The following is a 26,366-nucleotide window of genomic DNA, read 5'->3' as shown; positions in this document are numbered from 1 at the left end:
TTACTTATGAGCAAGTATGATTTATTGTGGGCAAATAGTAGAAAAAATGTTCCTAATATCCATAGATAAGGTCCTTACGTCACATGTAAAGAGACACTTATTAAAAGTGTGCTTTATTTTTTGTTGAATCAACTACTAACTCCCAGTTACAGTTAGATTTCTTTTATGCCTTCCAAATTTAGCACAGTTAGCATCACCTTATCAATAATCAAATAATAAATCCAACTAGGTCCCAGCGGTTATGTCCAATCCAGACCATTCAGGCGATCAGGAACTCTTTTATTTGCTTGCTTTGGCTTTTAGTTCTTGGTTATATCTATAAAGAAAAGAGAAAGAAACAGAATCATGAATCCCAACAGATCAATTATAATGAGAAGGGAAGGGAAGCCTATCCCATCTGTTTCTCCCTAGCCGGGGCTGTACAGCTGTCAATACAATCTCCTCCAGGGCTTGCAGGTGGACACAGGCAGGAGGGAAGTGACCCATGGACTTCATTTGCATCTGGCTTCCAATGGCCAAAAAGTTTTAACAACTTAACTGACATACAGTTTCCTGTACAAAAGCATTATTTTAATGAGTATTTCATTCTTGAACTATACAAGAGTATGACAAGTATGTGACCACATGTACAAAATTTAGCAAAATGTGGTCATCTAGAACTTTTTATTTTATACTTACAATGAATCTTTCCTGAGAATAACACCAATTGGGAAAAGGATCCTATCTAATCACTGAAAATAAGATATACTTCCTTGATGCAAGCAGGCTACTGGGTTAGCAAGTTGTAAACACTTAAGTTTATTGGCGGTGGCCCAGGGTTTCGCCGGTTTGATCCTGGGAGCAGACACGGCACCGCACATCACACCACGCTGAGGCGGCATCTCACATGCCACAACTAGAAGGACTCACAACTAAAAATACACATCTATGTACTGGGGGGGATTTGGGGAAAAAAAGCAGGGAAAAAAAAGAAGATTGGCAACAGTTGTTAGCTCAGGTGCCAATCTTTAAAAAACAAAGAAATAATAGTTCTAAACGTGACACTTAGCATTCTCTCAGTTCTACTATCATGAGTTAATATAAGGTTAAAATGAGATGGTACATGAGAAAATTACCCTGTGAATAAAATCACTACAAATCAAAGTTCATATTGATATAAGTAAGCCCTAAAAATAATTGTAGGGCATACTGTAGAATGAGTGAGTTATTTATTCATCCATCAACTATGTGCTAGACGATTATGAAAGGATTAAATTGTAAAGCTGCTAGTAAAGCTAGGGATGATAAAGATGAATGAAATTAAAATGTACTATATTGTGCAGAAGAATGCCTTCTGAAAAGAAGGTAAATTATAAGTCAATACTTTTTACTTCTTTATTGAGATGATTCAACTTTTTTAGCCAAAGAAAGCTGTTGTTCATGACAAGGTTTTATAATTTAGGAAGGTTCTACCATTCAAACAAAGCAGAGCCTCCATCTAAGATGAGCTCACCACAGTGCCAACCGGTCACTGACAAAGAATGTTCATTCCTGAGTAAACAGTTAGCATTGCCAGTGCTCATGGAACACTTCCCAGTGAAACCAGCAGCCTCAGCTAGATAGCATTTCCAAGAGCACATAGCTGTACATGGAAGGCCCACTTTATCGCACACAATTGAAAGTGACTGAAAAAGGTTCCTACAGAAAATTACTTAATGCATCATAGATTGTATATGCTGTTTTAGTAAAGGAAATTCTGTGAAACGGCTAGATATCTAGAGAATGCAGATTCAAAGCCTAGGCAATATACTGCTTGACACTTTTAACTTAGACTCCCACCTTTTCTAGAAACGTTAAATTTCTGCTTCAGCACATCTCATCTTAGCATCATATGTAAATCTATTTTTAAAAAACGTCTTGCTGTCTGGGCGGCTCCTGAGGCAGATGTTTCCACACTTTTGGTAGGCTTACCTCCAAATACGAAAGAGCTGAGAGGCTCCTGCTGCCCCAACAAAGAAATTAACAGCAAATAGACTCCAGTTTTTTGGAATAATTACAAGTGAGTATCTTGACCAAATAAACCCTGTTGAAACAAAATATTTTTAAAGAAAAGTACCAGTACTACTGTCAATCTTATCTGAACATTTAATATTAGAGTAAAATAATTATAAATAAGACTATAACAACATAATGTAGGATAAAGGCCAAAGAAATGCTATACTGAGTCTCTAATGAAGTTGCTATAATTCAGTGTTACAGTTCTTATATCAAAGGGAAATCTTTATAGGGCAAATGAATATTAACTGTAACTTTTTTCTCCTTACAAAAATATGCTCATGGCAAACTTGAAAAACAAAAACCCACGCAGACAGCTCTTCACAGTAACCCCCTCTGCCCTCTTCATCTATGATCTAAGCACTTCCTAGAGACAACACTGTTAATTCTTTTGTGTGAGTGCATGTATATGTATTTCAAACATATACCTTATTAACATATACCGTTAAATAAACTGATGTAAAACAAAACAAAAATACCAAATGTCCTATATGGAACATAGAAGATGCTCATTAATTCACCTGTAGCCATCAAAACAGCAGACTGAGCTGTGCTGAGTTTTTCTGCAGGTCTGGCCATGTCAGCCAATCCAGCACACACCAACCCCTGCAAACACACATTAACACACAGAAAGAACACAAGCACCATGAGTGTGGAGGAGGTTCTGAAGTTTAAATAAAACTCAAACTATTTCAGAGATTTCCACATAATAGTAGCTATAATTTTGGTATCCACGCATTAAGAAAATGTATATCATGGCAAAAAGCTACAATGAATTAGGAACGCTTTTTGAATTAATTTGCATTTTGTTAACCACATTAAGCAGCCTCATATATTTGAAAATAAGTAGTGTGTGTATATGTATGCAGAAATGATACTTTTTTCACATACGAATTTATATTCTTTATACACCTTGTGGAGGGTGCCTGAAAGCTATTTAAGGTAATTTATATAGATTCCTCCTTTCAAATATGTATATATATTTTTTGAGGAAGATTAGCCCTGAGCTAACATCTGCTGCCAATCCTCCTCTTTTTGCTGAGGAAGACTGGCCCTGAGCTAACATCCGTGCCTGTCTTCCTCTACTTTATATGTGGGACACCTGCCACAGCATGGCTTGATAAGTGGTGCGTAGGTCTATGCCTGAGATCCAAACTGGTGAACTCTGGGCCGCTGAAGTGGAATGTACGAACTTAACCACTACGTCACCGGGCTGGCCCCCTTTCATTTTTTTAAATCAATGTCACTCTTTTTTAAAAGCAGAAGTATCAGAAAAGTTCTGCTATAATTTCAGTTTCCTGGTTAGATAACTTTTCTTTAATGTCAAGTGTGCATGGTCATCTCTGTGCTGTGTTTTTAACAGTCTTTCATAGATCATCCCACTTACATCCTACTATCAGCAACACTCGAAGTTTAGTGATGAGTCTTCACTAGAATATTAGTCATGCTACTCTACTGCAGAGAATATACAATAAAATGATTTTCATTGATGAAAAATTCTAATCTGCACAAAGTAAGAGAGACTAGCACAAAGAATCTCTACACACTCGTCACCCAGAGTCAATAATTATGAGATTTTGCCACATTTGCTTCACTTCCCCTGCTCCCTCTTTTTCTTTATTTTTTTGGTGAGGAAGATTGGCCCTGAGCTAACATCTGCTGCCAATCTTCCTCTTTTCGTTTGAGGAAGACTGTTGCTGAGCTAACATTTGTGCCTGTCTTCCTCTATTTTGTATGTGGGATGCTGCCACAGCATGGCTTGATGAGCGACGTGTAGGTCTGCACCCAGGATCCAAACCTGCGAACCCGGGGCTGTCAAAGTGGACAGCACAAACTTAACCACTACCCCACCAGGTCAGGCCCTCTTTTTCTTTAAACATTTTAAATCAAATCCTAAATATGTTATTAGAGAATACGCTTTTAAGAAATTCTTTTCAGGTTTTACTTAATTTCTAAAAGATGCTCTTGCATGGAAAATACAGATCAGCAAAGGGTTTTTCTCCTAAATAGAACACACACACACATGTGAATTTATACACAAACATAAGCCAAATCCAAATGGTTTGAATTAACAAAGGCAGTAGTTCAACAAAGCAATGATACTGGTTTACAAAGGGGCACATGGTTAAAAACAGGAGTATAATTAGAGGTAAGTCACAGCCAACACTACTTTTTTTTCTTTTTGAGGAAGATTAGTCCTGAGCTAACATGTGCTGCCAATCCTCCTCTTTTTGCTGAGGAAGACTGGCCCTGAGCTAACATCCATGCCCATCTTCCTCCACTTTATATGTGGGATGTGTACCATAGCATGGCTTGTCAAGTGGTGCCATGTCCGCACCCGGGATCTGAACCGGCAGACCCTGGGCCACCAAAGCGGAACATGCGAACATAACTGCTGTGCCACCGGGCCAGCCCCTAACACTACTTTTCTTCTTGTCCTGTGCTTTTCTTTCCAAATGCTTCCTAATCATCTCTCCTACAATTTTCTTCCAGGTCCCAATGTACATGTTCTCTGTTTTCTATTTGCTCTACTATTGCACTGTGGAATACTGCCATTGTACAGGGGAAGAAAGGGACTGATTTCTATTATTATTCCACTGGATCCACATGTTACACTGTGGCTTGTCAAATAGCTCTGTTAGGACTATAGGCTATATTCTAGCATTCTCTCTTGGAAGAAGTCAGTGGTCATGATTTTGTTTATGTTCATAGTATACAATTTTTAAAACTGACTTTAGTGGAGCTATTTTAAAATGGAGTCAAAGCTACCTTCCAGAGAAACTGCCTTACTGTCTTGAACTCTGGACTCGGCCAAATCTTTGGACTGGGCAAAAATGGAAATTGCTTTACAAGCAATTGTTTGAGAAGTCAGCAAGAGAACAGACATCCCAATCACAAAGACTGATGATTGTGGACTTTCTGAAGATAGATCAATAGTCAATCAATGGTTAGCCAAGACTAGCTCTCTGCCTCCAACTCCAATTAGAATTCTTTGTAATACAACCTCCCTTCTTTGCCTTTAAAAGCCCCTGACAACCATTCCCTAGCAGGACACTATGTGGGTTTGTACCTGAATTTCTGCTCCCAAAATGCAATTCTTTGATCCCAAATAAACACTTTGCCTCTTAAACTGGTTTCTGTTTTTGAACATTTACATATGGTGTCAGAAGTGGGATGTGAAGTGCTCTCACCTTTGAGAACCCTGGAAATGGGTTCAGTACCCATACGAGTCCCTTGTGCTACTGCTTCCACAGACCACTGGCTCCTCTAATCTTGAGAGTCCTCTTAGGTTCTGACCTCCTCCCTTTTTGTTGAGGTCTTTGCCTTTCTTTGGGATTCTGGGGGCAACAGTCCAATCTGGAGTGGATCGACCAGGAGACAACTGTCTCCAAGCTGGCTCACTCACTGCTGTCTAGAAGAGTTTCTCTGAGCTGGCTCATGGCAGCTCAAGGCTGTTGTCATCTGTAAGTGTTTATCCCCTATCTGGAGAGTACTCAAATTCTGTCATTCTGTTGTGTGTTCAAACAGCTGTAGCTAGTAAGTCAGAAGCACAGGTAACAACCAGGGGTTGCAACTGGTGTCTGTTTCTCTGGCCATGCTTTAACATGGGAATTTCATCTTCTAAAAGTTCCTGAGAAGTTCCTCTCTTGGGAACTCCAGCTAGGCTTATATTCTGAACTATGGTCCTTCCTCTTGTACATTTTTGTCCCAGTGGACTGACAATACAAAAGGTGACTTAAAATTACAGTGCCACTTTGGGGTTCCTTTGAGCTTCCAAAACTTGTCTTTTTGTGCACTAGATTTGAGAACCATGGACTAGAAAAATTGAATGCAATCTTTAATTTCTAAGGAATCAAGCATGCCACCTTCCTGCACATCTGCTTACAAACGATGGTCCTAGAAGCTGTAAATATTTACAAAGAACAGCAAAATCTTACTAATCTTCTTTTGTGTCCTGAGAGCTTGGCTTGGTAACCATCAGGTCAGGGGCCCCAAAATATGATCAGACAGAAATGTGAGTTGCACCTCATTTGCAGCCAGATACAGCTAAGCAGAAATGACAAAAACAAAAACGGGAAAAGCAGCTTTTAGAGATTCAGACTCTGATGATAGCACCCTTGCCCAAAAACAATCTAAAGAAAATTCTAAAACAGAGGCTAGAAGATCTCTGTTTGCATCTGTCCGTGTGTTTATGTGTGTGTCTACATATGTATGTTATAAATATGTGGTATTTTTCTACCTCCAGATGCTATTATCAAAACTAGTTTGTACGAAAGCTCTATTTAATTGGCTTAAAAACAAACAAGTGCTATATAAATTGAGTATACTCTCAAAAATATAACAGAAACTAACCCAAATGAATTTCAGGATCACATGATCTAGGAAAATATTTGGTACTAAAGCTAATTAAAGTTTATTGGTTTAATTAAAATAGATGTCTTTAGAGTTATCAGCATTAAATATACTTTTGTTCTACCTAAGTTTACCAAAAGTCAAACAAATTCACGTTATCTCTGTTACAAAAGTTGGCAGCCAAAAAATTGATGGCCAACTTTGTCTTATGTCTCATGAAGTTTTTGTAAGTAATCGAAACATAATTATTGGGAACAAGTAAACTAAATAGATGTAAGTAAGATAAAAAGTTTTCAGGGGCTGGCCCCATGGCTGAGTGGTTAAGTTTGCACACTCCACTTTGGTGGCCTGGGGTTTGTGGGTTTGGATCCTGGGCACCAACCTACACACTGCTCATCAGGTCATGCTGTGGCAGCATCCCACATAGAAGAACTAGAAGGACCTACAACTGGGACATACAACTATGTACTGGGGCTTTGAGGGAAAAAAAAAAGAAGAACATTGCCAACAGATGTTAGCTCAGGCCAATCTTCCTCACAAAAAACAAAACAACAACAAAAAGTTTTTAGGTGAACTTTTTAATAATAATTATGTGTAATGGTATATGGCATACTTCAAAATCTCTTGGTAACTTGAAACTTTGGAGTTTTGCTAAATTAAACAATAGAAATTTACTGACTATCTAGATCATTTCCAAGTAAGATAAAATATTAGACATTAATTACTACACATAAGTTTACCTGCTTTTGGCTTCTTATTCCAGAAAAACTAAAAGATGTTTGAGTCTATTAGCAAACAGGTCTTTAATTTTTTTTTAAACATGAAAAAAATTTACACTATTAGAAAATGTATGCTTTAAGTAAAAGAAGATATAAGAAATGGAGATATTTTTGTTACAAAAGTAAATTTGACCTAAAGTAAGACTGGTTATAGGAAGGAGGCAAGGAGAAATTCAAATGTAAAAAAAGAAAGTTACAGAAGGTTTGGGGAAGAGAAAGTCTGAGAAAAGAGTTTTATATATGGGCAAGCTGGCTAAGACTGGAATGAACCTAATTAAGTAAATGAGTTTTAATATCAAAAGTAAGCTGGTGCAAAACAGAATTTGGTTTTCTCTCTATTAACAGGACAAGGTTGGGGCTGGCCCCGTGGCCGAGTGGTTAAGTTTGCAGGCGGCCCAGTGTTTTGTTGGTTCGAATCCTGGGTGCGGACATGGCACTGCTCATCAAACCACGCTGAGGCAGCATCCCACATGCCACAACTAGAAGGACCCACAACGAAGAATATACAACTATGTACCGGGGGGCTTTGGGGAGAAAAAGGAAAAAATAAAATCTTTAAAAAAAAAAAAACAGGACAAGGTTTTCTTGGCCTGTTGGTCTGCTCTTGATAAGAGATTGTAAAAGGTTTTTTTTTTTTGAGTGGTCTGCCTGGAAAATAGGGATTCTATGTTTTGTTAAAATAATTTCCTATGTTCAAAAAGCTGAGGCCTCTCTATTAAGAGAGTTAAGAATGCCCCCCACGCCAAACTGTTTAACTTCCTGTATTTGCCTGCAAGTCTTTAACTGTCACTGTGGTTAAATAGGTAACTATTGTTTCACAAAGACCTATGATCTTATTTGAGCACGTGTTTTAAAACTTTTCTGATTCTATTTGACCAAGTGTTTTAAAACCTTTTGATATTTTTGACAAACTTGCCCAAATTCAAAGTCTGAGTAAAATATCTTTTTTGACCTGAAAGTAACTTTGAGAATTTCCAGAGGGTCCTTGGGACTTCTTATAGAATTTGTTCTCTCTTCCTATAAAAACGGAGATATTAAACTAATTAGGCTTATTTGTATATTAAATCAGATGGGAAGCATTGTCAAATAAATAATGATAGGTCATATTATGTGGGTAAATGTTATTAATATAAGTATTATATTATATGAGGGGTCAGCCCGGTGGTACAGCAGTTAAGTTCGCACGTTCCACTTCTCAGCAGCCCGGGGTTCACCGGTTTGGATCCTGGGTGCAGACATGGCACCGTTTGGCAAAAGCCATGCTGTGGCAGGCGTCCCATGTATAAAGTAGAGGAAGATGGGCATGGATGTTAGCTCAGGGCCAGTCTTCCTCAGTAAAAAGAGGAAGATTGGCAGTAGTTAGCTCAGGGCTAATCTTCCTCAAAAAATAAATAAATAAATAAAATATCTTAAAAAAATAAAAATAAAAATTATATGAAATTCCTAAAATTATTATTGTCTTGGTACAATGTTATCAGTCATAATTCTAGTCACTATCTTATAATGTGTCACAGAAATAATCAAATTTCCTTGTCAACTGCATTGTAATCAAATCTTTAAACACGCCATTTTAAGCCTTTAGTCATTTACAAATAGTTATTGTTTTACTCTGATGCTTTAGCAAATATGGAAAGGACTCTGACACTTACTCTAGAATATAGGTTTCTGATAAAGTTTCAGACCATAAAGCTGAACTGAGTAAGAAATTACAGAACTCTAACGGAGAAACTGATGGACTCATAAAACTGCTAAAAGATCAAGAACAAACATTAATTACATGGGACTACATGAACCGAGAAGAATGCTCTAATGTTTTGCTTTTCCAGATTTAAAGAAGTCTTTTCTCTTAAGCTATCAATAATTTGGTAAGACAGACCTCTGTAAACAAAGATGAAACATTTACTTTTTCTGCCTACCTGATCCCTCCAGAATTTAGAGAGTCTCTATGACCATTTTTATTTTCACTTATATAAATAATCAGGTCCAGTTTTTAATATACACAAACTAGTGTTACTGTGATTATCTTTGGTAAAAAAAAATGAGTATAATTGTAGGAAGAAAAATTACATTTCCATCTTGTAGGTACTAGATTCCAGTCCTGTTAAGTGTCTTTGAGGCTCTGTTGTGTACCTGTAGCCTGCACCCCCCGGCCTAGGATCCTGCCTTTGGTCTCACTGACTGTTCGCAGTACCCTCTTTGGAAAACAGAAACTCATTCCACCTGAGATAGTCACCAGTGGACCAATGTCTACTGGGACACAGCCTTCTGCTGATGCCTTGTTGTTTCATGCTAGTATGAGCACCTTCTCTAAGTCTCTAATATCTTATGCTTGAGTCTGTCAACAACAGTTTAAAGACGCTTTCTTGGATTCCGATTTAAAGAATCCTGTTGGTCACAGTCTAGAGACTGGCATCTGGGTATTCTGGAAGCATCATCATCAGAAGACAGCCCTCGAGCCCCACTGGAAAGGACCTTATACCAACTGCTCCTGACCACTGACACTGCTGCAGAACTAGAAGGCATGTAACTTTGGAGAAACATCTCACAGATAAAGAAGTCTCCACCTGCCACCTGGTCCTGTACAAACGCCAGAGGCCTCCAAATCAAATTGACTAGGAAGAGAAGCAACTGACATTTGAGGCAGACAGCTTTTCCCAGATGGCTGGACCAGGCCTGGACACCTTTTACGTGCTGTTGCTTCTTACCTTATTTTCTCTCTCTCTTTCTTAGAAAGCCAATACTCTGATCTGCATCTCCCAATCTATTACAAAAGGGGGAAATCTTTCTGACTGTTAGTTTGTCATCAGAAGCCTCATTGTGTATGTGAATCTGGAGAATCCTTCAGTACATTTAATTACCAATCTCTCCACCACTCCTCCTCTAATTCCTCGTGTTATGTGTCTAGAATGTGTCTAGAACCTCTCGCCTAACCAATTGAACCTCCAGAGATTTAAGAGGTTATATCTGTAACTGTTGTAAATACCTCTTGGTGAACTTGGGTAACCCCTCCAGCAAGGTAGAGACAGAATTTGAGTGCAAGCCAAATGGTTACGTGCAGTGCCCACTGACTCCCGTTGTTCTTTTGGCTGCCCCCAGGAACGGCCTTCTGGGTCAGATCTATCCTCCACTTTGGACTTAGCATTTTGTTTATTATTATAGAAATTATTGCTCTTGTAAAGCTTTCTCTCCTCTGCACAGCCTGATGTTATAAAAACACCACTAGGATAACGGTCACTCAGTGCTTTAAAATGATTGCTGATGGGGGAGGGCAAAAGGGGTGATTAGGCACACGTGTGTGGTGATAGATTATAATTAGTTTTTGGGTGGTGAACATGAGGTAATCTACACAGAATTCGAAATATATTATGATGTACACCTGAAAGTTATATAATGTTCTAATCTAATGTTGCTGCAATAAAAAACCAAAATGATTGCTGAGGCTTAAGAGCCTTCACCTGAGAAACTTTGAGGCCCTATAGACAATGTTTGCCCTTCAAAAGGAACTTGATGGTAAGGCTTTGCTCTGCTCTGGTACTTTTGCTGCTCACATGTGGCCTAAGCCTCCTAAGGAAACCACTTTTCCTCCTATGTGGGACGTGACATACCAGGGATGAGCCTTCCTGGAGACAAGGGACCAATGATGCTTTGATGGCTGATCAGCAATACTTTCAAACGGTTGATCAGTGATGCTTTCAAAGAAAAATCTTGATCAAAAGGGAAAAATGTTGGAATTGACTTTAATAGAGCCATTTTAAAATGGAGTCAGAGCTGCTTTTCCAGAGAAACTGCCTTACTGTCTTGAACCCTGGACTGGACCTTTGGACTGGGCCAAAATGGAAATTGTTTTACAAGCAATTGTTTGAGAAGTCAGCAGAAAAATGGACATCCTGACCACAAAGACCGATGACTGTGGACTTTCTGAAGATAGATCAATAGTCGATCATTGTTTAGTCAAGACTAGCACTCTCTCCAATTAAAATTCTTTGCAATATAACCCCTCTTTTTTGTCTTAAAAAACCCCTGAGTACAACTGGAAGGACCTGCAACTAAGATATACAACTATGTACGGGGGGTGGGTTGGGGAGATAAAGCAGGAAAAAAACCCAAAAAACCCTGACTACTATTCCGTAGCAGGACACTATGTGGGTTTCTACCTGAATGTGTGCTCCCTGAAAAGCAATTCTTTGATCCCAAATAAACGCTTTGCCTCTTAAACTGGTTTCTGTTTTTAAAGGTTGACCTACTTTCTTTTTCTGGGATATGTTAGTAATTGTTCTCTCTCATAAGGGTCTTGAGCTCCCTTTCTCATGTTTCTAAAAAATTCCTTTCTCCTTCTATATCACTCTAATCTTACATAAAGTATGTTAGAAAATCTCCTTGTGAATCTAATCTCTGCCATTTGCTAGCTGTGTGACTTTGGTCAAGTTACATAACACTTTGTCTTAAACTCCTCATGTATAAAATGAGAATATTAATAGCGTCTCTTGCAAAAGTGATAAATGATTAAATGAGATAACACGCTTTAAAAATATTTAGCACAGTGCCTGAAAAATATTAACAACAACAACAAAAATAATAGTAGCTTATATCTTCAGAGCAGCAGAGATAAAGGAATATTAGTCTCTGTATTCTTTCCTGCATTACTAGCTCGGGATAAGGGGCAGAAGATTTGTGTTCCTTTTCATCTTTATTCAAATAACAGAACTGCAGATTCGGAGAGTGCTCAGAGTGCACCACAAGATTGTGTAAAATACTCCCTAACATACGAAGAAAGTACCAGTTATAGCTAGAGTCACAGCGACAACTTAAAGGTGGTCATGCAGGTATAGGCTTTGGAGTCAAATAGACCTGGCGGTTCAAATCCTGACTCTGCCACTTGCAATAACAGTACAGTCAGTCACCCAGTTCTCTGAACCTCAGTACCCTTATCTGGAAAATGGTGATAATATTTACTTCTCAGATTTTTTCTGGTGAAAACTAAAAACAGATAATGTATTAACCCAATACAGACTGTTTGGCATCTAGTAGACTCAAGTTCGCTCCCTTTGTTTCCATCAATAGAAAATGTTTTTCAGGGGCTGCCCCGTGGCCGAGTGGTTAAGTGTGCACGCTTCGCTTTGGCGGCCCAGGGTTTCGCTGGTTCGGATCCTGGGTGTGGACATGGCACTGCTCGTCAGGTCACGCTGAGGCGGCGTCTCACATGGCACAGCCAGAAGGACCTACAACTAGAATATACAACTATGTACAGGGGGACTTTGGGGAGAAGAAGAAGAGGGAGGAAAAAAAAAATAAAAAAAGCAGATTGGTAACAGATGTTAGCTCAGGTACCAATCTTTAAAAACAAAAAACGTTTTTCAAATGTCTGAAGCCCAGGTTTGTGATTCTTCCTGGCATCTGATCATTTCCACTTATCAGATAGTATAAAACATTTCTTTCTTTCAATATTTTCTCATTCATTAAAAAAAAGTCATAGGACACTTTTAGAGGAGTGTTAAAAAAATGAAATGCCACTATAGAATATTCCAATTCCAAAATGCTTAGAGACAGCAGAGCCCCCAAGATTTTAAACTGTGAATTAATCTATGTAAGTAATTCCAGCTGGAAAAGCAAATAGGTATTAAAAATCCGCATGGATAATCTTGAAATAGTTTGACTTATTTCTAAGGAGAAGAGAAAACAGAAAAATTAGCTACGCCAAATGGTATATTGTTCAAGAGTTAAGTATAACTCAGTCTATGCAAAAAGATTACAAACAAAAATAAAAGAAGCTCTCTTATATGACCTTCACATAATAGGTTCCCCAGGTTAGCCAATGATCTCCATTCCTTCTGGAAACAAATTAACAGATGCCCTTGTCCATACACAATGGCTGGAGGGCTATTTATTCTGTATTGCACTCATGCATACTTGCTCCCACCAGCTGAGCTGCTTTTTTATCAAGTGAGTGTGTCTGTCCTCGAACTTTTTTATGCTCGTTTTACTTGTTAACGTAATTTACATAATTTAATGAACTCTCAGGTAAACAGGTGAAATACAAAAAGGAGGTTGCTATTTCTATGAAAACTGGAATGACTGCTTTGGAAAGACTGGATAAAGGCAAGTTGTTAAAACTTGCTATCAAATTTGGTGTGAATGAGACAGATATAAAAAGACTGGGGGGAAACCATAAAAATCTAGCAGGTTTCTGTTCTCATACTATTACGAAAGTGTCTATGAATTTGCTCTGCTTTATGGAAAACTAAACTGGAAATTATATAGGATGCACTATGGTATAATTCATCCAAGACAGAAGATGTGGAAATCAAAATCAGTGGATCCGTACACAAATAAAAGCTTTGGCCTCATAATAAATGATTGGCAAGTGAATATATATTTATTTTCTTTAAGTTAAAATAAAATATTTAAGATTTGTAGTTGTTTCTTAGGCTTATCCACTTTGACCTTTATGACTAATTAATTGGTTGCAACTAAAGCGGCTAAGAGGACTGCACCACAGTTAAATGTCTGAAGAAGTATAGTCTGAAATTCTTTATATAGAACATATGTGGCTTGCAGCAGCAACTGTTGTATGTCACAGAATAACATAGATTAACTGTTTTCAAATGCTCTGGGATAAGAAAACACATTAGTATGTATATAAAGTAAAAACCTAACAAAAGAAGTCTCTCCACCAGAGAACAAGACACGGAAGTTTCTATTGCTATGCTGTCATCAGGAAACTATGTATGATTTCAACATGAACTTAAAATAGATGTTTTTAAAGGAGACAGATAGTCAAGAAGGCACTTATGAGTACATAATGCTGTCAATGTTTCTGATGGACCAGATCACAGAAAGACCAAACCTATTGATAAAATAATTAAATTTCTAAATTGTGGCAAATTTAGGGTCAAAGAGGACCCTTAAATTTATTGTAAATAGATTAAATCATTCTTTTTCTTTTAATAATGGTGCTAGAAACAATACTTCATCAATCAAGCTCACTTTATAAATATATAATTATAGTTTTAAGTGTTAGAGGGAGAGAAGAGGATTAAAATAGTAACATACCTTCCATTAGTATGGGCTTTTTTTTTGCATATCATACTATTTCTGAATGTTTAGAGTGTGAGCAGAATCATTCAAGATGCTATATTGAAACTTTTTTTAAACTGATGGGACCTTTTCTCAATATTTATTATTGTCTTTAGTACCCTCAAGTTGATCCCGCCTCCTAGCAACCCTGTGGATGGCAGAAAAACCCTGCCTGGCCTTTTTGGGCCACCCTCTCTCCTTCCGGCACTGTATCAGGCAATGCTCGGCTGTTATTCACAGGGTTTTCATGTCAATTTTTTCCAGAAGTGGGTGGCCAGGTCCTTCTTCCTAGTCTGTCTTAGTCTGGAAGCTCCGCTGAAACCTGTCCACCATGGATGACCCCGCTGGTATTTGAAATACTGGTGGCAGAGCTTCAGCATCACAGCAACACGCAGCTGCCACAGTCTGACAACTGACAGACGGTTGGTGTGGTTCCCTGACCGGGAAATGAACCTGGGCCACAGCAGTGAGATTGCTGAGTCTTAATCACTAGACCACCAGGGCTGGCTTTTTTTCTCAAAATATAAAGATAAAAAAACAACTGCTTCCCAGGTATCCGTAAAATAGAGCTCCCAACCACTAATCTACTCTAATCTTGTCATTTTATAGTTAAGGAGAAAAATGGCAGAGGCCAGTTAACCTGCTGAAGGCCATAATATTGAGGGACAGCCAATTCCAGAGCTAACATTCTCAACTACTTAGATTAACAAGTGAGTTTCTGCATTGTTCTAACAATTTAAAACAGTACATTTAAGAGAATTAAAATAGCCTACAACTCAACAACAAAAAAACGACTTGATTAAAAAATGGGCAAAGGGCTTGAACAGACATTTCTCCAAAGCAGATAAACAAATGATCAGTTAGTGCATGAAAAGATGCTCAGTATAACCAATCACGTTAGGGAGATGCAAATCAAAACCACAATGAGATACCACTTCACATCCATTAGGATGGTTATTATAAAACAACAACAACAAAAGTAACAAGTGTTGGCAGGGATATGGAGAAACTGGAATCCTTGTGAATTGCTGCTGGGAATATAAAATAGTATAACCGCTGTGAAATATACTACCTGTGAAATATAGTATGGCAGTTCCTAAAAAGATTAAATATAGAATTACCATACGATCCAACAATTCCACTTTTAGGTATATACCCAAAAGAACTGAAAGCAGGGACCAGAACAGATATTTGTACATCATTGTTCATAGCAGCAATATTCACAATAGCCAAAAGGTGGAAGCAATACAAGTTTATCCAACAGATGAATGGATAAACAAAGAGTGGTCTATACATACAACGGAATATCATTCAGACTTAAAAAGACTTAAAAAGGAAGGAAATTCTGTCACATGCTACCATGCTAAGTGAAATAAGCCAGGCATAAAAAAGACAAATATTGTATGATTCCACTTATATGAGGTACCTAGACTAGTCAAATTCACAGAGAAAGAAAGTAGGAAGGTGGTTGCCAGGGGCTGGGGAAAGAGGGGAATGAGGAGTTATTGCTTAATGGGTTCAGAGTTTTAGTTTTGCAAGATAAAAAAAGTTCTAGAGATTGGGTGTACAATGATGTGAATATACTTAACAGTATAAAAAATAGTTAAGATGTTAAATCTCGTGTATTTTTCAACAATTGAAAAAAAGCCTACTTCTGTATTCAAACTTTAGAAGGTATCAGAATCTCCTAGGGGTTATGAAAATGCAAACTACTAGGTTCCATACTCACAGTTTCAGACTGAGTAAATCTGTGATGGGACCTGAAAATGGGCATTTCTCACCCATTCCTGGGCAATGCCAACGGTGCAGGTTCAGCGATGACACTGAGCAGCACTGCTATAGGCCAAAACTGGCACTTTCAACATAAAATCAATGATTTGCTATAAACAGCCACCAAAATTATTTCTTTTCAGCTAAATGAGAACTTTAGGAATGGAAACTGGTACAGGGTAAAAGCATTGGTCTTGGAGTCAGAGGTCCTAAATTCTCTCTCTCTCTCACCAAATGCTAATATATGCCCTTGGATAAATCCTTCTACTTTTGAGACTAACTTTCCTTGCCTCTATTTTGGTGTTACTATCTTTGGTTCTCATACTAAATTAATAATAAAAGTTAATTTGGAGGGTTCTAACTAGTTTAACGTTTACTTGGTCATAAAATTTTAGAATGAAGTTTCATGTTCCTGTGGCCCACAATTATAAGATTTGTGATAATAAATATGTTCCCAGAAAGCCTCTTATCTAAGGTGTCAGAAAAACTAAAGTTGGTAGTGTGCTTTATGAAGTAAAAATGATACATCTGAGAGTATTTGCACGAAATCATTTCAAGGCACACCATGAACATTTAAAAGTATATTCCTCATAAAAGTTACTTCATATTGGTAAGCTTCTTTTAAAGAATATTTTCTTCACTACCTTCTGTGAAAACTCAAGACTTACCCATTTCATAATTGGAGCCCAGAAAAAAACTGTTCTTGGACCTGAAAAATAAAAAGAAAAAATTTAGAAATAAACCAACTATTTTATACATGCCATCACCACATTTCAAAACCCCAAAGACTCATCCATCTATTTCTAACCATTTTTACTACGCTTTCTGCATACTTTCTATTTAAGTTAACATTAAGAAAGTCACCATAGTGTCAATCTTTCATACAAGTTGTTTTGATCTCCTTGTCAATTATTTGTATTTTTGTGACTTGTTAAAAATTTGCTAAAGTACAATGGAGATGGTTTTGGAAACCATTCTCAATGCTTACCTTGAACATGGAATTTAATGTTAGTTCACTCAGGGATAATATCCAAATTGGGGAAATTAAAAATTATGGAATTTTTGTGATATGAGCCTCAGTAGATATTTATATATTCACTAATTCTATTAATATTTATCATAAATGACATGTTACCACATGCGTTCTACTAAAGTTCTTGTAAAAATTCTACATATTCTAGTAAAAAATTAATAAACTCAACTTTAAAGTTCACATGAGAAAGGGGCAAGACTAGATCTGTAAGCTCTTCAGAATGGCAGGGTCCTTGTTTAGCTATTCTGCGACCCAGCCACCTTATGCAAAACGTTAAATAAATGTTTGTAGGTTTGAAAACAATTCTGGTTTCTAAGATAATTTAGAATTTGAGAAGGATGATGTTTTAAAGCTGGAAGAAAACCAGAGATCACCTAATCTAAATCTTTCATTTTACAGATGTGTTCAGAGAAGTTCTGTGACCCACTCCCGTCATGCAGCCAATGAGCAGCAGTATCGTGACCGGAACTTCAGTCTTCTAACTCTCAGCCTGGTACTCTTTAACTATAGAAGGTAACTCTGCCCCTTCTAACTCTTCCAAATCATACATCTCTTTTAACCTTCACGGGGATACAGTCACAGGAAAGAAACAGACTTCGTCCATAGTAATTTAAAATGTAACTAAGCATGCAAGATCCAACATTTATCAGAGCACTTAGTATGGTGTGTATGTTCTCACACACTGATCAACAAAATACATTTATTTCTTAACACACAAATTAAGCAACTTTATATACGACAACAGTGACTTATGAGCAAATTAAAAATTTTTAAATCCTATTATATTCACGACTATTATTGTTGCCTTAATATTCCACTTTACTTGGCAAAAGTAAATAATTTGTTTTTATGGATCAAAAAATCACATCTAAAATGGCATCATCACCCACACATAATATTTTACTTCTCTTCATCTATTCCCAATCAATATTCCTCAACAGCACCAGCAGTAAAGTTGCATTTATCCATTTTTTCCTCTAGTAGGTGAGTATTCACTATCATGAATAATAAGGAATATTTCTGTTCACATATGCATAAATAACATTTAAAAGATAAAATGACTTAAACCTATTATTTAGAAACAAAACAAAAAACAGATGGTGAGGTTGAAAAAGCTCCGAGATGGGTTAAGGCCCAGCTGTAGTGCTGGGTTTAGTTTGTTGCAGCCAAGACCATTCATTCATTCACCCATCATAATTACTGCCTGCTTTACAATGTACCAGGCACAGGGGATGTGCGGGCAAATAAAATGCAGTGATAGCTTTTAATGACCTAAGCACAGGAAGGCTGTTTAAGCAAAATCCTATCTGGGAGCCGTATAAAAGCATCTTACGGAAACTGAATTCTAAAGCGCTTTCATGAGAGCCATACTAGTTTCACACTTAGGTAATAACCATCACCCCAAAGTGAAAGTGAACCCAGTGATAACACTTCTTTTTGGGGTGCATTTTGGTTGAATTCCTATCAAAAGTAGTTGGTTAATCTTAACATTAAGAAGAGAAATTTGAAAACTGTAAAAACGGCATGCGCTCCCTCTATAATTTTGGCTTACTAAGTAGTTCTAGAAAAGTGTCACATGGATAGTGTAAGCCATTGCTTGCTTTACTGTTATTAAGTGATGGCAATGTTACAAGTTTTGGACTATTCTTCCACAATTTAACATAGTCCTTGATATTTTTTTACCCCTCTCAAGACAATTCACTTTGGCCTTACAGCTAAACTCATTAATTCAATGTGATTTTAACAGAGTAAGATTTAAACATCTGCCACAGCCTAGTTTATTCCACCGTAGTGAGTCGTGAGTCTACTTACCTACCAAAATTATGGCTTCCTTGAGGCTAGTGGCTAAACAGTATTCATACTTATACCCCTACCACCTAACAGATGTTGAACAAAAAGAATTAGCCAGCATAGCTGGAGCAGTTTATATTAACTAGAGCTTACACTGTAACTCTAATATATAAGTGCGTCTGTGTATGTGCATATGTAATATACATATGTGTGTGTACACATTTGCAAACAACTGAAAAGTTCTTTAAAACATAAGTCGTTTTTATCAATCCGATACTTAAATATTGATAAGTCTGGCTTATACTTTTAAGAATTTTAAAGTAAGTTTGGGGCCGGCCTGGTGGCACAGCAAAGTTCGCATGTTTTGCTTCGGCGGCTCGGGGTTCCCCAGTTCACATCCCGGGTGCAGACATGGCACCGCTTGGCATGCCATACTGTGGTAGGTGTCCCACATATAAAGTAGAGGAAGATGGGCACAGATATTAGCTCAGGGCCAGTCTTCCTCAGCAAAAAGAGGAGCATTGGTGGCAGATGTTAGCTCAGGGTAATCTTCCTCAAAAAAAAAAAAAAAGTTTGCTGATTTCCTAGAACATTTAAACCTAATCCTAAAGTCTGTCTGCAACCTAAGTCTTATTTTCTCCATCTTCAAAGGAGCTGGATATCATCTTTAGACTGATAATTCTTCAAACACTAGAAGGTCATGGCACAGGCCCTCTCCATCCGCGTGGGCCAAAAGAACTACAATGCTAAACTTCACTTTCTCACATACATGTGATAGCTGGTCACGTTCATGGTTTCGTATGTGCCTCCGAGTTCTCCATATTTTAAATTGCAGAGAAAATTTGGAGACAGTGCTGCAACAGTTACTGGAAGAATTAAAACTACTGGGGAGTTCTAAATTTTGATGTTCTTATAACTGAGTGAAGATCTAGCTACATTCAATTCCTGAGTTACTGTACTCATCTTTTACCCCGTTTCTTAAACTTTGCATTGTTCTGATCACCCCACCATTACACCTAGAGCTCTAGCCACATAACGACGCCTCCTCTAGGCAGGCATGCTGTTAAACATCCCACAATGCCTAGGACAGCCCCCTCTAACAGCCATCCAGTCCCCAAAATGTCAATGGTGTAAGGTTAAGAAACTCTGGCCTGGGTGGATTGACAAGCTAGGTAAAAGTGCCACTAGTTTCATGATGTTTTATGGCTCTAAACCTTACTTTCTGCTGTCCCCTCCCGCTATTCTGCCTTCTCTTCATCTGGCTAACTCCTAATATCCTTCAAAAACTCATCTCGGCTTCATCTCCTTAAGGAAGCCGCCTTTAACATCCCCAGATTAAATGCTCCTTCTCTGAACTCCAAAACAGAGTATATATTCTTCTATTGTTCTCTGCACTTAACAATTAAAATGATCTATTTATGCATCTGTCTCTTTAACAAGTCACGGCCCAAGGACTGTTTCTTAGTTTTCCATGACAAATGGTAGATATTTGTGAACAGAACTGAATTGAATTAACCATGTCCAGAGTAGGTGCTAATCAAAGATATTCAAACTTTAGGTCTGACCCAGATTTGCCTGAACACTGCTTCATCCTCAAGGCTGGAATTAGCTATTTACTCACCTCTGGGGACGTCGGGCTCCCTTTACATCAGGGCTCACTAGACCTTTACTCATTAGTTACTCTATGTTAGCCCATGGCACTCCCCTTTGGCTCCAGAAAATTCCTCCTGCGTGTCTGATGCCATATGCGCTGATCCTACAAGTCAATCTTTTCAAACTCTCTGGTTGTTTTATTTAGCTTGAGTTTCTGAGACTCCTAGCGTCACACCTGTTTTATTTATTTATTTTTTGTCATATACAAAGCCTCTAGGTCGTATGCAGTATCAGTTACCAGGTTTATTTTTTATCCCTGCATGAAGTTTGGCTTCACCTCTCGAGGGTAAGCCGGCTCATTGTTTTAGTCTATAGCTTTGAACTCCTCTCTTCCTATTTCAGAACCGATGCTTCCTCTTCTACCACCCCAAAAATTGTTTCCTGAGCAAGGCCGAGGTTTTGGTTTCTTTACAAGCTTACATGCTTGATCCTTCAGGGTTAATTCAGTCAAGCTTTTCAGTAGGTTTGCCTGGTAACTAATTTACTCGACTGCCCCGAGCTAGGTGAGAGTTCTAAAACATTAACTGCCCCTCTTCCCCACAACCAACCAAACCAAACAAACTGCAAACATGAAATTATAGTTGCTAGAACCTGGATCCAGAGAGGTACGAATATTTTAGTTAGTGAATAATTTTAAACCACAAAACAAACCCTAAATTAGTTTAACAGCTGCTAAGCACTGAATTTAAAAATATCAGTAGCAAATATATGACATTCTAAATTTCTAACTTTTCTGAGATATGAGATGATGCTAGGTGAAACAAATAGTCAGAGTTGACTATCTATTAATGCAAACAGTGTCTTCTTCATTGTTTTAAAAAAAGGAAAAGGGGCCAGCCCAGTGACGCAGCAGTTAAGTTCACATGTTCTGCTTCAGTGGCCTGGGGTTCGCCGGTTCGGATCCCGGGTGTGGACCTATGCAGCGCTTGCAAGCTATGCTGTGGCAGGCATCCCACATATAAAGTAGAGGAAGATGGGCACTCTCTTTATGCTCTTTCTGAGGATACAGTATCTCTGTGGGCAGTGATTTTTATTTTATTCATTAACGTATCCCAAGTGCCAGAACACTGCCTAATTTACAGTAGGTCCTCAATAAATATTGAGTCATTCAACTTTCTTGGTAGCTAACTGTTTAAAGATATTCTATTTTTTATCAATATCTTACAGTTGTATTTGAAATCCCAGCTTTCCATTTTGATTCTCATTCCTTAATTTTAAGGTAATAGAGTTTATTACTGTAAGAAATAATATATATATTTATATATTTAGTGTATATTCTAAACACATATTAAATATATATTTAAGAATATATCTGTATATAGATGTATTATATATAATGTACTATACGGACATAATATATAATATAGCTATGCAGATGTCTATCCTACACTGCCGTTAGAATTCATCAGATAATCTCTGTAGCAAAAAAATAAATTGTTTTAAATGGAGATGTTAAAGAACTATGTAACTATGTGGGTATCTACACCGGTTATTTATTTGATCCACATTTGGCTTTATTTACATATAATAAAATAATATATACTTTGAACTAAGTTGTAGTAAACTATCTAGTATATAACATCAATTCCCTTAGTATTTAATTCTGAATACTTATGATAAAGATAGTCCCTTACGAGCACGGCTAATATTGGTTTATTTACTACATTTTCAATTTTTAAAATATTCGCCAGGTCTTTAAGATAAATAAGAAAAAAACAATTCTCTTACCTAGGAAAAATGCTAATGTTCCTGTTACTAAGACCTTACAGTAACTTCTCCCATGAGCCTTCGCAGAAACATCATGTAACGGAGAATGATATTCTCAGCAGCAGCACGCTAAGCACTGCAGCAAATTTCACAGAAGCGGTTTTTCAAAAGTTCTTCCATTTAAGGCAAAACATAAGTCAATAAAAGCAAAGCTACAGTGACTTAAAATAATATGGCTTTATTTATTTTTATTTATTTTATTTTTTCTCCAGTTTTACTGAGATATAATTGACATATAACATTCTATTAGTTTCAGGTGAACAACATGATTTGATACACGTTTATAGTTCTAAATGATTGATTAGTGCAATAAGTTTAGTTAACATCCATCACCTCACCTAGTTACAATTTTTTTTTCTTGTCATGAGAACTTTTAAGATCTACTCTCTTAGCAGCTTTCAAATATACAACACAGTATTGTTAACTCTAGTCACCATGTTGTACATTACATCCCCAAAACTTATTTATCTTATAACTGGAGGTTTATACCTTTTGATTGGCGTCAAGGATAGTTTTTAGACTCTTTAGAGCTGTGGTCTCCTACTTTCTTTTGAACACATGACCATATCAGTAAAAAAAACTTTGAGCACATATCCCCTACATACATAGTTTATATATTCCCAGTTTATACACATATATATGTTGACATATATATGTTGACTCCATGGAATTCAGTTGTGTGTGTACACAACTGTACTAATATATTTTTATACTTAAGATATATACACAATGGGAACTTTAAAAGGAGAAAATAATAATAAGCATTAACAGTTCTAGTTCTATGGTTTTCTTTCTGCATTACAATGCTTCATTTTGTGCACCCCTTGGGACAATTCATCCCATTTTGGAGCTCATAAATACAAAGTAATGACATTCCTCCACTAATAATTTTTTCTGTGCAACTAAGCTTTTAAGCAAACATTGGGTAGTACGACTTCAAGGTTATTTCTGTGATAAATATCTAGAGTATAGCTATGCAGTGGAGTCACATACTTCTATAGGCAGGAGGGGGTAAGGAGAGTGTCATAACTTACCAGAACTCAACTCCCTAGGGCAAACATTTGTTTAGAACTCTGTTCTTACTCTACAGAGGTAGATCACGATGTGCCAAGAACAACACATAGGTACATGAATGATGCAGGCCACAGGTCTAACTACAGTATATAATATAGATATATAATGCAATATTCTAACTCCAATACATATCTATATAGAGATATATTCTTGTTACTTGTCTAGACATACTTGTCAGTGATAAAATTAAATCTCAAAAATTTAGAATCGGCAATGTATGATATATAAGTATTAATACCCTAGTCTTGCATATCATTGTCAAAACCTTCAGCATGCGAATCTATTCTAAGGTCTAAATGATGATTCAGGAATATACTATTATGCAAAATAGTATGCAAAAACTTTGAATATTCACTCTGGGTAACTCTTGGAACAATAATCAGTGTTTCTTCAGATTTTATTCAATACTAAGGAATCAACAGTTATATTTTTCATGCTTCTACATTTCTACATTGGGGTGCCTACAACTATTTTTAAAAAGATTTATTTATTTATTTTTTTATTTTTTGGTGAGGAAGATTGTCCCTGAGCTAACATCTGTGCCAATCTTCCTCTATTATGTATGTGGGACACCACCACAGCATGGCTTGATGACCAGTGCCAGGTCTGCACCTGGGATCCGAATCCATGAACACTGGGCTGCCAAAGTGGAACACGTGAACTTAACCACTATGCCACCGGGACGGCCCCCCTACCAATTTTTAATCACAAATAATTTTACAGTGATAGATATTCTTACTCTGCATATTGGTTAAAAGCTTAGATGGGAGGGAACTAACATTTGTTGACAGTCTAAGTGCAAAAACTCTGCCACGTGCTTTACAGACATTATACCATTTAATTTTCACAACAATCCTTAAATGGTGTTAATTATTACCCCCATTTTATAGATTAGAAAACTAAGGCTTGGGGGATTTAAGGCCAGGGTCACATAACCAAGATTTAAACCTAGATCTGTCTGGCTTCAAAGCCTATGCTTCTTTCACTACATGGAGAAAGGGGTACAATCAACTGAACTGATCCAAGAACATCTGGATGAAATGGACAATCCACAAATGAAAGGTAACTCCTCTTCATTCCGAAAGTTGAGTAATATTATAAGCAATGATTATAGATGGTTAAAGCCAAGGCCTTGGAAAAGATCACTGTAAAACTACCCTTTAATCTTGTATTAAAGCAGTCTATAATTGCTCCTCCCCTGCTGGTATCACACAGTCCAAACACAAAGAGGGGCAGAGTTGACTCCACAGAATCCAGTTGACTCTAAAGTGAAGATCAGTACAGAAGCATTGCCCAATCCTCCCTCCTGAAAACCTTTGCCACAGAACAGAGCATAATTCCAAAAAATTGAGCGTTAAAAGAACTAAAAGGCAAATAAACTAAATAAACCTATTCATCGATAAATACCTCTCCTTAAAGATCAATTTTATAATGGGTATAATACTGTAGTAAATAACACTAAAGTATAATCCTAAGATATAGTTCATTGCATTATTAAATTGGAAATCAGATTTAGTAACCAGCTCTGACTCAGATACATTGGGAAATAGACAACTTTCCTAATGACACCAGCTATAGATACAGATTTAACTATGTAGGAAAAAATGGCCACTTTTTGGGGTGCACTTCAATGTTTCAATTTACCACACATTTTCTCATCTGCTAAGTCTTAGGCTTGAAAGAGAGTTCAGAATAGTTCCCAGCCAAGTAAGTATTATTATGCCCATTTTATAGGAGAAGTAACAGAATTCTAGGTCTTAAATAAAGAGTTCGAGGACTTGAGATCTTCCAGCGTCTTACAGAATTATTTTTTTCAACCATAAGAATGCTGTTCTCCAATAGGACAAGAAAGCTAACATTTACTGAGCATTTATGAAAAATGAAACACATGCTATCTTTAATTCTCACATCCACCACATTTTACAGAACCTAAGAGATTTAGGATTTTGCTCAAGGTCACACCTATAGAAAGCAGCAGAGTAGAATTAAATCCAGGTCTGTGCACGTGAAAAGGCCCAGGGACAGCTTGTTCAGTAATTTCATAAATAAGGATAGACTTAAACCAACTAGACCTGTGGGATGAGGAATGACACTGACTCTGACACCCGGGTCACGCATCCGCAGGCCCCTGCCAGCTGGAGCTGAAGGAAGTATGACCTTTACTCCAAACCCTCCGGTGCGACAAGACAGCTCTGCTCCGCGCGGGTCAATATACCACTACTCGTGGAGGAAAGAGGAGAGAATGAGGGTTTCGGGGTGGCCCGCACCCTTTCGCGGCTGCGGAAAAGGAGAAAGATCAAATCCAGAGGCCCGCTCCGGGTTTGAATGGTGCCTAAGGGATGGGGCGCAACAAAGGTCGCGAAGGGCGCTGAATCACAGGGTTATGAGAGATGTTGGATAAGAAGAAGTGAAAAGCAGGGAGGACGGGAGAGGAGGCGGACGCGCTCGAGGGGAAGCGGTTGGGGATGTGGGTGATGGCTCCAGCCGCAGAGGTGCCAGCGGGCCTCTAAAGGTCGACTTGAGATGGGGAGAGACGGAAGGTCTCGGTAGGAGCCATTCTAAGGGTCCATTACCTGCCGGGTGGTTGTACAACGGCCTCAACTTCTCAGGCAACATGAGCTCCACTTTATCGAGGACCCGGTGGTAGGTGGCCCGCAGGCCCCGGGCGCCGGCGGCTGACATCTCTGCGGACGAGTGATCGTGGGCGGCCGGGCGGGAGAGTGGCCGCGTGCTCGGCCCTGGCTGACAACGAAGGGCAGCTCGTCACTCTCCCCTGCGACAGCGCCTCGCGTCCTCCTCTCCCTTAGGGCGCCCTTCCCGGGGCTCAGCCTGCCCCCTGCGAACCGTCTACGGGCGGGGGCCGGGAGACCGCTGAGGGGGCGGAGGCTCTGCGACTGCCCGCCCCGGGCCCGCCTCCCGCCGCCCGCCCTCCCGCAGCCGACCCGTAGGAGGAGTCATGGCAACAGGTGCCCAGAGGATTGCCTCACCGAGTCTTCCCTGAGCCCTGCCGGCAGCGCGCCTGCGCAAGCAGAGCTGCC

At 38.2% G+C, this 26,366-nt stretch overlaps 1 protein-coding gene across 1 annotated transcript; it reads right to left on the bottom strand.

Annotated features, from left to right (window-relative positions):
* On the bottom strand, positions 1-26,327 carry MPC2 (mitochondrial pyruvate carrier 2). Its single transcript, XM_014857628.3, has 5 exons — positions 25,902-26,327; positions 16,679-16,719; positions 2,556-2,640; positions 1,951-2,062; positions 1-316 (listed from the first exon to the last, which is right to left on the bottom strand). Exons 1-5 carry the CDS (start codon positions 26,008-26,010, stop codon positions 280-282), a joined length of 384 nt encoding a protein of 127 aa, XP_014713114.1. The 5' UTR covers positions 26,011-26,327; the 3' UTR covers positions 1-279.
* Positions 26,328-26,366: the final 39 nt, after the last annotated feature.

Source organism: Equus asinus, chromosome 25, assembly GCF_041296235.1.
Source record: "Equus asinus isolate D_3611 breed Donkey chromosome 25, EquAss-T2T_v2, whole genome shotgun sequence".
Lineage (NCBI taxonomy): Eukaryota > Metazoa > Chordata > Mammalia > Perissodactyla > Equidae > Equus > Equus asinus.
This window is presented reverse-complemented; position numbering and strand designations above follow the sequence as displayed.